The following is a 12,676-nucleotide window of genomic DNA, read 5'->3' as shown; positions in this document are numbered from 1 at the left end:
GGCCCCTCCGCCTCGCTGTAGTACGGTTCCGCACCGCGGGGCCGCTCGCAGCCCGCCCGGCCGCCGACACAGCCAGCGAGCGAGCGAACAAGCCGGGCCGCAGCGGGCGGGGCTGGCTGCAGCGCTCCGCTCCTTCCTCTCCTTCGTGGTGAACAGCGGCGCCCGCAGCCGCCGCCCGGCACTGCACACACGGCTCACACCGAGCGCCACCGCCCTGCCTCTTCCGCGGAAACCTTCCGTCCCCGCGAACACGGCGCCACGGTACATTCCCCTGCGAAGCGGCCCAGAGTCGGTGCGTTTGCCTCCACAACTCTTTCTCTTCTTCGAGAAAAAGATGGAATGCATTCTAGTCTTCAGGGCAGTCATGAGCAGAGTGAAAGCGGAGGGGTCTTCTGGCTGTCTTCGTTCTACCGCATGGCAAGTAGAATTCATGTTATTTCGACCTCTAAAATAGTCGTTAGACTCAACCTAGTATTGCAGAAACACCACGTCTTTCATGAATTCCAACCTTTATTCTTGCCTTTTGTCTGGATTGAAAGTTTCTTCGGCTTTCACAGCATGTATGGCCATGTAAATTCTATGTTCAGTTGTAATTTGTGCTGTTGTTTCAATGTCAACAACAGATATGAAACTCTTCCCCCTCTAGGGGTACAGCATGAAGGAACCAGAAGCTCCCCTCAGCCTTCTGAGCAGGCTGTGCACCCACTCCACATCCCTGCATCTGAGCAATCCAGTCTGGGCACTCACCACTAATCAGTTTGCCCCACTATAAATGCAGTCTTGGAGACCACAACACCTGAAGACCTGGTCTTGCTTCTGTTTGCTCTAACCAATTTACAGAATAATGCCTTCTTATACACAAAAAGAAAACCCCATGCATTCACTATGAAGGTAGCAAAGACCTGGCCACACCAGTGTACATAGAGATGTAAGATGAGGGCAGATCTTGGCATCAGCTATTAAACACTTCCCAGTACATTCATTCGTGGAAAAGCCAAAGTTAGACCAGGAAATGTCTCCAGCACTAAACATCAATCATATTTGCTTGATTCTGTCATGCAGAATCAGTGGGTCTCATTCTACATAGTATGCACTGAAATTCATGGCTAATAGATCTTATTGTACATCCAGCCTTATGCAATGCAGGACATCATGCAGGCTGGCAGACCCTCTGTTTTCAGTCCTCCAGGATATGAGAACATCCCACAGGTAGCTGGCATTGGCCTGAAGCACTCCACACCAGTTTGTACCATGTTCCTTTGTGTAGCCAGCATCCCACTGGAGGATCAGAGGTAATGGAGGTATGCAGTGCTTCAGGACCTCCTGCTATAACTTAAAAGCAGCAATGGGTAGGAAATCACACCTATCTTCTCCACAGTTTCTTTCCTGCAAAGCAGTAGCATGGCTCTCCGTTTGTTGTTCTTATTGTTTGTTTGTTTGGTTGGTTTTTAATTTTTTGCTTCTAGATTCTGGACTTGCTTTCCTTTCTTTTCAGTTGGGACCCTCCCTCATGGGAGACAAGCACACAGGCACAGATGCAGGTGTAAGACAACAACAGTACTTGGGATCAGTTACAGATCTAGTTCAGCACTTCCAGAGGGCAACACCCTTCTGCTCTTCTTTGTCTTCACCTTCATAAATGGTGATGACTCCAGTTGCACCCTTTCACTTCAGACACCTGCCCTACATAGGCACTTTTTTGCCAAATACTTTATTCTCAGGGAAACACCATTGCCTCTAAGGACAGGGACACCGTGTTCAGAGCAGAAATAGCACAGGCCTTGGCACAAGATTTGAAGCCAAAGCATTCCCCATTCAAAGCCACATTGACCCAACTATTTTCCAAGCTCTAAGCCTGCCTCTTGGCCTCTGTACTCTGCACTCACAGACTTTATCTGCAACATGGACAACATCCTATTTCTTACCTTATGTCAGACAAGACAGGGGAATATAATTCACTGATATCTTTATTGACACTATTTTTATTGAAAGAGAAATATATCAAAGTAATTCTCTCCACAGGAGGAAAAACATTCAAGGTCTGGAAGAAAATTGCTCCACCAGTCCCACAATTCTAACTGATCTTCCAGTCTTTTTAGGGTTCTCTGACACACTGACCCCCAGTTGAGACAGCAGCAGCAAATGAGGCAAAAATGCGAAAATTACACAAGGGAAGGACTTCACTGTCACCCTACAGATGTTCTTTTTTGATCTGCCCTAACTTTTTCTACAATGAAATTCAAGGGATGCACCTGCAACACCCAGGACGACTACAAAGATATTGTGAGGCTGTGCAGGGAGAAAATTAGAAGGGCCAAAGCCCAACTGGAGCTCAGTCTGACTAATGCTCTTAAAGACAGTAAACATGATTTTATAAATACATAAACAAGAAAAGGAGGACTAAAGAGAATCTCCATCCTTTATGGGATGTGAGGGGAAACACAGTGACAAGAGATCAGCTCCTTAATGCCTTTTTAAGTCCTTCTTGATTAAAAGTTTCCTTGGCTTTCCAACTACTTATGAGCATCTAATTCAGTTTAGTTGTAGTTTGTGCTGTTGTTTCAATGTCAACAACTGATATGAAACAGTTCCCCCTGTAAGGGTGCTGCATCAAGGAACCAGCTGCTCCCTTCAGCTCTCTGAGCAGGCTGTGCACCTACTCCACATCCCTGTTACTGAGCAAACCACTCCGGGTACTCGCCGCAAATCAGTTTACCCCACTATAAATGCAGTCTTGGAGACCACAACAGCTCAAGATTCTTGTCTAACTTTCATTCACCTAAATGGACTTCCAGAAAAATGTCTACCCATACACCAAAAGAAACCCCCACGCATTCACTATGAAAGTAGTAAAGAGCCACGGGACATGACCATGCAAGTGTACATACTGTTGTAAGATGAGGGCCCACCCTGGCAGCATCTATCAAACATGTCTGAGTACATTCATTAGAGAAGAAGTGAGAGTTCGACCAGGAGATATCTCCAGCACTAAACAACAATCATATTTTCCTGATTGTGTAATGCAGAATCAATGGGTCTCATTCTACATAGTAAGCATTCACATTCATTGGTAATAGTTCTTTCTGCACATCCAGCACTATGCAATGCGGTACATTATACAGACAGGCAGGCCTTCTGTCACCAGTCCTCCTGGAGCTGAGAACATCCCACATGTAGTTGGCATTGGCCATAAGCACTCCACACCAGTTTCTACTATGTTCCTCTGTGTAGCCAGCATGGCACAGGAGGATCAGACATGATGGAGGTATGTGGTGCTTCAGGATCTCCTGCTATCACTTAAAGGCAGCAACAGGTAGGAAATCAGTCTCGTCTTCTCCACAGTTTCATTCCTGCAAAGCAGTAGCACAGCTCTCAGATATTTCTGATTCCAGATCCTGGGCTTAATTTCATTTATTTTCAATTTCCAACTAAATACCTACTTATACACCTGAAGAAAATTCCATGGAACTTGGTGGGAAAGAAACAAAGCCTCATGGGAGACAAGCACACAGTCACAGATGCAGGTGTAAGACAACAACAGTACTCGGGATCAGTTTCAGCTCTAGATCAGTGCTTCCAGAGGACACCTGCTCACACACCACCTTTCTGATCTTCTTTGCCTTTACCTTCATAAATGGTGGTGACTCCAGTTGCACCCTTTCAACTCAGCAAATGGCCCTACATAGGAACATTTGGCCAAATATTTTATTCTCAGGGAAACTTCATTGCCTCTAAGGACAGGGACACCATGATCAGAAGAGAAGAGGCACAGGCCTTCGCATAATATTTCAAACCAAAGCATTCCCCAGCCAAAGTCACAGAAGTGGGGATTGTTCTCTTCTCCCAAGCACCAAGTGTTAAGATGAGCGGAAATAGGCTCAAGTTGCACCAGGGGAGGTTTAGGTTGGATATTAGGAAAAATTTATTCCCTCAAAGAGTTGTGAAGTATTCAAATAGGCTGCCCAGGGAAGTAGTTGAGTCACCATCCATGGAGATCTTCAAAAAACATGTAGATGTAGAGCTTAGTGACATAGGTTAACGGTGGACTTTGCAGTGATAGGGTAAAGGTTGGGCATGCCACGTGTCTGCCAGCAAGGCCACTTCCAGCTGCATTCTTGAGAGGTCAGTGTTCAAAGGCACCACTTTCCACCAAGAGACCTTCATACATGAAGAATTCCCAAACTATTCACAACTGTTACGATTGCCTTCCCTCTTCACAAAAGTCAAAAGGACATTATCTAAGGATGAATTGCCCAGTGCATTTCTTCACAATGTTCAAAAAGACTACACCACAGACATATCAAAAGACAATGTTTTTCCATCAGATTATCAGGATGTAATATAAACACTGTGAAGAGAATAAACAATATGCAGCTAAGTTATACACACGAACATTTCTTAGTATCCATAGTAGTAGAGCATATAAGGTAGATAGTAGGGAATGAATTCCCCAGAAGGCTCTCCCAAAGATCCCAATACAAGCTCAATAACATACCTCAGGCAAAAACTAATCACTAGGCAGACTTCAAAGTGTGTAAACTACAGATGTGTGTGGAATGAAATAACTAAAACAAACAGAGAAAGGAGCATCTGTCCTTCTACAGCCCCTCACAAAACATTCCCCCCAACCTGACACTTCAAACCTTCCAAAATTTCAATGCTTTTCTTTCATTCTCAGAATTTGCAAGCAAATCTAACCAAAGGTAATGTTCAACAGACCATTTCCCAATATCATGCACCGCGCACAAACACACCATCAAAGTATACCAAGAAGGGAGAAACACTTCTCTGCAAGTTTCTAAAGCCTAGTAAAGAGATAAGGGAAAGACAGAGAGAATTCTTTCTCCAACAGAGACTGGGTCATTGTAAATATATTTGTAAGGGAAAGTCGCTCTCCTCTAAGAGCAAGCGCTGCTCCACACAGACATGCCTCTTCTACGAACATCATGTTTACATCCACTCCTCAGAAACAAAAATGGAAGAGAACGTACAAGTACCTTCATGTCTCCATCCTTCTACACCAGCTTAAACTGTGATGAAATACTCAGTGGTTTACATGAGCAAGGCCCATGAACACATAACACATTCCTCAACACAGCTATTCTGCTACTGATCACTCAACATACACACATAGACAAAATACGAGGAAAAGAAAAAAAATCAGACAAGCAGCACAAGGAAGCATTCAAAGAGAAAATGTGGAAGAGGAAATCATCGTGAATGTGACACAGTCTTCTCTCTGTACAGGAAAATTCCTCCCTAGATCACCAAGAAATCACTGAGGTCTTAAGCTGTATGGAAAGCCCTAGAGAGTTCATCTCAACTTCATTTCTAGAAAATATCATCAGCTCTCTTCCACTTTTCCATGATATTGCCTGCTTATCTCCAATGAATTTAAAACTATAAATGGAAAGGCCTTTCTCATGCTAAGGGATCCTTTCTCATGATATGGGACCCTTTCTCATGCTAAATCTTGCAATAAATGAAGACATATTCAGTTTCAGCTTCTGTTTCATTTCCCTTATACACAAAAAATTGTCTCCAGATGGCTGATAGGACCTTCTCAAGGGAGATAAGAATTTGCTGCAATAGAAACTTTGCATTTGCAAATGTAAAAGGCCTATCCAGAAATGGGAAATATGAAGCACAACTTTCCTGCAAATGGAGCCTGAAAATGGAATTACAACTAGGGAGAAACGCTATACCCCAATGCAGGTATGAGTGGATTAATGACAATTTTCACAGGTATTAGAAGAAATTATATACAGACATCATAGCTTTACATACACAGTTTCTGTGCAAAACCTTTTAGCATCAGAAGATTAGCAATGCCTTTCACGAGAGTGAAACCAGGATAAAATGGTATATAAATGCTACAGGACTTGGCATTCAAAATGAAATCAATCCACTGCCCAAACAACACCACTGCTGACACTCCTGCTTTCCATATTCAGGACCAACCTCTCACCCTCATTCCTCTACATTCACAGCATTCAGTTGCACCACAATTCCCCCAACATGTCTCAGCCCAGACTTCTCACAACGTCTCTGCTTTTGCAGGACACACAGAATATTCAAGCACATCTTACCAAAGAACCGGTTCAACAGGACATTCCCCTAAAGCACACACCACACACAACCACACCAACAAAGTTGATCAAGAAGGGAGAACCATTTCTCTGTAAGTCTCGAAACTGCACTAATGATCTAAGGGGAAAGAGCAGAGATGTCCTCCAACAGAGACTGGGTCCTCAGGAATGTCTTTGGAGGGGAATCTCCCCCTCCTTTAGGATCATGCACTGCTCCAAACAGACACGCCTGTTCCACTAATGTCAAGTTTACATCCACTCCTCAGAAAGAAAAATGGAAGAGAATACACAATTGCCCTCACATCTCTGGCCTTGCACACCAGCTCTAACTCTCCTTTTAAATACCCAGCTAGTGGTTGACATGAGCAAGGCACATGACCACATAACACATTCCTCAACACAGCTATGCTGCTACTGATAACCTACACACCTAGACAAAAGACCAGGAAAAGATAAAATCAGACAAGCAGCACAAGAAAGCACTCAAAGAGAAAGCCTGGTAGAGGAAGTCACCAGGGTCTTCTCTGTGGGCACCAAAATTCCTCTCCAGAGCACCAAGAAATCACTGAGGTCTTAAGCTGAAAGCAAGACCCTAAAGTCTTCTTCTGGGCTATGCTGGAGGGGACTTCATTTTAAGAAAAGCTCATCAGCTCTCTTCCATTTTTCCATGATGTGGCCTACTTATCTCCAATGACTACGAAACTATAAAAGAAAAGACCTTATTATGGGACTCTTTCTCATGTTCAGTCTTGGGAACAATGAAGAGAGATTGAGTTTTAGTTTCAGTTTCACTTCCTTTTACACCAAATTTTTCTACAGATGGGTGAAAGGACCTTCTCAAGGGAGGTAAGGATTTCCTGCAGTACAACTCAGTCATTCTCAAATGCAAAAGCCCTACCCAGAAAAGGAAAATATGAAGCAAAATCTTCCTGGGAACACAGACCTGAAAATGGAATTATAGATATGACGAAACACTATGGCAAAATGTTACAATAAATAGGAGTGAAGTAATGATGATTCACACAGGTATTATAAGCCTTTATATGCAGACATCATTATTCTACATGCAGAGTTTTTCTGCAAAACATTTTATTATCAGAGAATTAAAATTACCTTTCAGGGCATGGAAACCAGGATAAAATTGTGCATGAATGCTGCACGAATTAGCACAAATTATGAAATCAAACATTTGCCTGAATATTACCACTGCTCAGAAACCTATTTTCCACATTCAAAAAACAAACAAACAAAAAAATCAAAACCACTCACCTTTCTTGTTCTGCATTCACAGCATTCAGTTGCACCACTCACAATATCCAAGTTCCAGTCATATGTAAGCCACTGGCAAGAGCATATCATCCAGTGACATTTTAAGGAAACATAAGGGTATCAAAGACTTTGTTGTGATAGCAGTAAACATGCATAGTGTGTATGGAAACAGTTCCCCCAGTGCAACAAGTCATAACAAATCTTAGAGTCTTTTCAGGGTTCTCTGGCACATGAGGCCATGTTGTGTCATTGGCAACAAACAAGGCAAAAATGTGAAAACTTCAGGACAAGAAACGGAATCCAATCTCACACTTTACACATTTTTTATCTTATCCAAATATTATGCAACACAAATTCAAGTGATGAAGCCTAAAAGAACTCATTACCCTGACTGTTATTCCACCACACACACCAAAACAGCAGCACAGATGCATAGAAAGACATTCCTTTGCTCAACCCATCTTCATGCTGCAAGAGAACAGTTGCATGGAGTATAAAGGAAAAGCAGCTAAGTGAAACATGGTGTACTTAAGATTCTAATTCAAGATCACCTCATTCTACTAAAACACTGTGCAGACCTCCTCATTCATTATTAGAATTCAGTATCAGAATTTGCTATTACTGAGAATAGCGAGTGCTGAATGGGCTAATGGAAAGATACATCATAACCTCCGGATATTCTAACACTGAAAGGAAAATTCTGGCTATTCCCTCACCAGAGCAAGGCCTATGGACACATAGCATATTCCTCAACACAGCTATGCTGCTACTGATAACTCAGCCTACACATCTAGACAGAAGACCAGGGAAAGATAAAAATCAGACAAGCAGCAAAAGGAAGCATTCACAGAGAAAGCGTGATAGAGAAACTCACTAGGAGGGCGACATGGTCTTCTCTGCATGCAAGAAAATTCCGCCCCAGAACACCAAGAAATGACTCAGGCCTTAATCTAAAAACAAGGCCCTGAAGTCTTCATCTGGATAGACAGTAGGGGATATCATATTAAGAAAATCTCATCAGCTCTCATCACTTTTTCCATGATGTGGCCTACTTATCTTGAATGAAAATGAAACTTTAAATGTAAAGGCTGTACTACGGGGCCTTATCTCATACATCTTGTGAGCAATTTGTTTCCCTTATACAACATCTTGTCTCCAGATGGCTGGCAGGACCTTCTCAAGGGAGATAATGATTTGCTGAAATATAAACTTTGCATTTTCAAATGTAAAAGGCCTACTGAAACATGGGAAAAGCCTATCCACAAATGGGAAATATGAAGCACAGCCTTCCTGAAAACAAAAGCCTGAAAACAGAATTACAACTAGGGAGAAACACTATAAGCCAATGCAGATATGGGTGAATTAATGAGGTTTTTCATAGGTATAAGAAGCCATTATACTCAGACATCATAGCTCTACATACACAGTTTCTGTGCAGAATATTTTAATATCAGAAGATTAGCATTGCCTTTCAAGTTAGTGACACCAGGATAAAATGGTGCATAAACGCTGCAGGAATTGGAAAAAATATTAAATCAAACTTAATAAATGCTAAAGAAATTGGCATTCATAATGACATCAAACCACTGCCCAAACAATATCACTACTGACACACCTTCTTTCCACATTCAGAACCAACCTCTCACCCTCATTCCTCTACATTCACAGCATTCAGTTGCACCACACTCAAAAACCAGCTTCTAACTGTATGAAGGCCACTGATAAGCGCTCATCATTCAGGGCCATTTTAAGGATACATAAGGCTGTCAAAGACTTTCACAGGAGAGCAGTAAACTTTCAGGTTATGTATGGAAACACCTCCCCCAGTCCCACAATTAATAAGTCTATTCCAGTCTTTTCAGGGTTCTCTGCCACACTGAGGCCTACTTTTGACATTGACAACAAACAAGGCAAAAATGTGAAAATTGCAGGACAATAAAAGGACTTCACTCTCACTCTTCAAACCCCATTCTTCAATCTCACCACATATTATGCAACACAAATTCAAACGATGAAGCCACAACAAAGCTATTGCCATAGCATGCACATGCTAGCAAAGCCTGCTCATTTCCTGAGAGGTCAAGGCTCACACACTTGTCCTTCTTCCAACAGCCTTTCATACACAGCACCTTCATTGCAATCTGAAACACAACTTTCACCATTCTCTTTGATCTCTATAACCGGCAAACAGACATCCTAAAAAGACCAGTGGAACAGGCTGTTATCCCAACACATGTACAAAAACAGCAGCACGGATATTTCACAAATGTTAATGCAGCAACAGAAAAGATGCATACAGTATGGAGGAGAAAGAGACAAATGAAAAACGGGGCTATTAAGATTCTGTTTCATTTAAGATTCTATGGCAAGAACACGCAACTCATCAAACACATGGGCTATCGAAAAGATACATCTTAATTTCCTGAAAATGTCAAGTCTAAATTTACTCAGAACACAAACACACACACAAAAAAAAAAAAAAAAAAGGAAAAACTGCATGATATGTCAGGTGATGTAAGGAGCAACCACATGGAAACTGGGAAAAAAGAAGTCCATTTACAACAGAGCTGCAGGTGAAAGCCCCTGCTCGTCTCCTGCCTTCTGCACCAAGTGTAATTCTGGCAGCAGAGCCCGTGCTAGGCTCTCTTGACCGAGAAGCACCCCCCACAACCTGCCGCCCAGTGAAGCTGTGCCTTGCTCAGCAGCAAACCTCCACGCCCGGGAAGGAGAGCGGGGAGGGAAAGGCAAGGAGCAGGAAGGGAGGCAAGCGCCGAGAGGGAGGGCGTCGCAGTGTCCGGAGCGACTCACCGGGAGGGCGTCGGGCTGTGCGCCGCGGGCGCCGGCAGCGTCTTCCCCGAGCAGAGGCGCGGCCTTGTCGGGCGGCGGCCGGGCCGGGAGGGTGTTGCAGCAGCTGTCGGCCGCCCAGCGCCGCTGGCTCTTGCGCGAGTCGGCGGTGAGCGACACCTCGTGCGAGTAGGAGTGCAGGAAGGCGCGGACGCCGTCGATGCCCACGAAGTGCGAGGCCGGGACGCCGCGCAAGGCGCCGCTGGCCGGCGGCAGCAGCTGCGAGCGGCGCCAGCGCCGCAGGCGCAGCGCCAGCAGCAGCAGCAGGAAGGCGAGGAAGAGGCAGGACACGGCCGCCACGGCCAGCACCAGCCAGCGCGTCAGGCTGCCGGCGGGCTCGGCCGGCGCCGCCGCGCTGCCCAGCTCCGAGAGCAGCTCGGCCACGCTCTCGGCCAGCACCACCGTCAGCGTGGCCGTGGCCGACAGCGCCGGCCGGCCCTGGTCCTTCACCACCACCACCAGGCTGTGCCTGGGCGCGTCGCGGGCCAGCGGCGAGCGCGCCGTGCGCACCTCGCCGCTGTGCAGCCCCACGCGGAAGAGCCCCGGCTCCGTCGCCTTGGCCAGCTCGTAGGACAGCCACGCGTTCTGCCCCGCGTCCGCGTCCACCGCCACCACCTTGGCCACCAGCGCGCCGGGCTCCGCCGAGCGCGGCGCCAGCTCCACGCCCGTCCAGCTCGCGCCCGGCGCCGCCGCCGGCGGGTACAGCACCTGCGGCGCGTTGTCGTTCTCGTCCACGATCAGCAGCCGCACCGACACGTTGCTGCTCAGCGCCGGCGCGCCGCCGTCCTCCGCCCGCACCCACAGCCCCACCTCGCGCACCTCCTCGTAGTCGAAGGAGCGCAGCGCGTACAGCGCGCCCGTCTCCGCCTGCACCGACACGTAGGACGAGAGCGGCGCGCCCCGCACACGCCCCTCCGCCAGCCGGTACCGCACGCGCGCGTTCTGCCCCCAGTCCGCGTCCCACGCCCGCACCGTCAGCACCAGCGCGCCCTCGGCGTTGTTCTCGGCCAGACGGGCGCTGTAGCGCGCCTCCGCGAACACCGGCGCGTTGTCGTTCACGTCCAGCACGCGCAGCGCCAGCACCGCGCTGCTCCGCAGCGACGGAGACCCGCCGTCCGCCGCCCGCACCGTCACGTTGTACTCCGACACCTCCTCCCGGTCCAGCTCCCGCGCCGTCACCACGCTGTAGTAGCTGCCCACCGAGCTCCGCAGGCGGAACGGCACGTCGCCGACCAGCGAGCACCGCACCTCGCCGTTGGCGCCCGAGTCCCGGTCCTGCACGTGCAGCAGGGCCACCACTGTCCCCGACGGCGCGTCCTCCGAGATCTCGCTCAGCGCCGATGACACAGTCAGCTCGGGCGCGTTGTCGTTTACGTCCGTCACCAATATCGTGGCAGTAACTGTGTCGGAAAGGCCACCGCCGTCTTGTGCCTGCGCCTCCAATTCGTAGGAGTCGCCTTCCTCGAAGTCCAGACTCCTCACCAGCCTGATCGATCCTGTCTCGGGATGCAGGTGGAAGATTTCTGATGCTATGTCCGTCGCTGTCTTAAGCGAGTATTTCACGTTCCCGTTGAGTCCCTCATCGGCGTCGGTGGCCGTGAGGGTGAGGAGCGTGGAGCCCACGGGCACGTCCTCGGGAACGCGCACCGCGTACACCGCCTGGCTGAACACGGGCGCGTTGTCGTTGGCGTCCAGCACAGACACGCGGATGCGCGCCGTGCCCGTCCGCGACGGCTCGCCGCCGTCGCTCGCCCTCAACACCAGCTCGTGAAACGCTGCCTCCTCCCGGTCCAGCGCCTTGGCCAGCACCAGCTCGGGACGCTTCTCGCCGTCGGCTCCCGCCTGCACGGACAGCGAGAAGTGCTCGTCGCCGCTCAGCTCGTAGCTCTGCAGGGAATTCATTCCCACGTCCGGGTCACGAGCTTTAGACAAAGGAAAGCGCGACCCGGGAGCTGCCATCTCGCTCATTCTCATTTCCATTTCTGCCTCTCGGAAGCTTGGTGCGTTGTCGTTAATGTCTGTGATTTCCACTTCGATCTCGTAAACCTTCATCTCGCCTTCCACGATCACCTCACAGCGCAGCACGCAGCGCTCCACCAGCCGGCACAGCTGCTCTCTATCTAGCCTCTCCGCCGTCACCAGGTGGCCGCTGTTCGCATGCAGAGCGAAATACCGCGTCCTACCTCGGTCCAGTATGTGGGCGCCGCGGTCGCGGAGCGCCGCCAGCTGCAGCGCCAGGTCCTTGGCCACGTCGCCCACGAAAGAGCCCTTGGGCAGCTCCTCGGGCACCGAGTAGCGCAGCTGCCCCCACGCCGCCTCCAACGCCGCCACCAACACGCAGCACAGCAGCGCTCGCTGCCTCTGGCCCCAGCGCCCTTCTCTCGCCGGGCACATCTCCGCCACGGCCCCGCCGCCACCGTCCGGCCAACAACTCCCCGCCGCCGCCCCGATTCTTCGCCTCCGGCTCTGGATCA

The 12,676-nt window shown here is 48.3% G+C and overlaps 2 protein-coding genes across 4 annotated transcripts in view; both read right to left on the bottom strand.

Moving 5' to 3' along the window:
- Positions 1 to 12,676, bottom strand: part of LOC121077682 (protocadherin gamma-C5-like) — a 177,780-nt gene that overhangs the window by 139,688 nt on the left and 25,416 nt on the right. The window lies entirely within an intron of this gene.
- On the bottom strand, positions 3,836 to 12,611 carry LOC121077692 (protocadherin gamma-A10-like). Its single transcript, XM_040573099.1, has 2 exons — positions 10,167 to 12,611; positions 3,836 to 4,348 (listed from the first exon to the last, which is right to left on the bottom strand). The coding sequence occupies exons 1-2, from the start codon at positions 12,594 to 12,596 to the stop codon at positions 4,322 to 4,324; spliced, it is 2,457 nt and encodes an 818-aa protein (XP_040429033.1). The 5' UTR covers positions 12,597 to 12,611; the 3' UTR covers positions 3,836 to 4,321.

The sequence above is a fragment of the Cygnus olor genome, chromosome 14 (assembly GCF_009769625.2).
Source record: "Cygnus olor isolate bCygOlo1 chromosome 14, bCygOlo1.pri.v2, whole genome shotgun sequence".
NCBI classification, from domain to species: Eukaryota; Metazoa; Chordata; class Aves; order Anseriformes; family Anatidae; genus Cygnus; species Cygnus olor.
Note: the sequence above shows the minus strand (reverse complement) of the source record. Positions and strands in the feature narration are given on the sequence as shown.

Bases quoted from the DNA above. Each gene is read 5' to 3' on its own strand.
- LOC121077692 (XM_040573099.1), bottom strand. From the start codon at position 12,596: ATGTGCCCGGCGAGAGAAGGGCGCTGGGGCCAGAGGCAGCGAGCGCTG. The intron at 4,349-10,166 runs GTGAGTCGCTCC...TTCTCTTCACAG, and splicing joins CACAGCCCGACGCCCTCCCG to TGTTTATATTACATCCTGAT.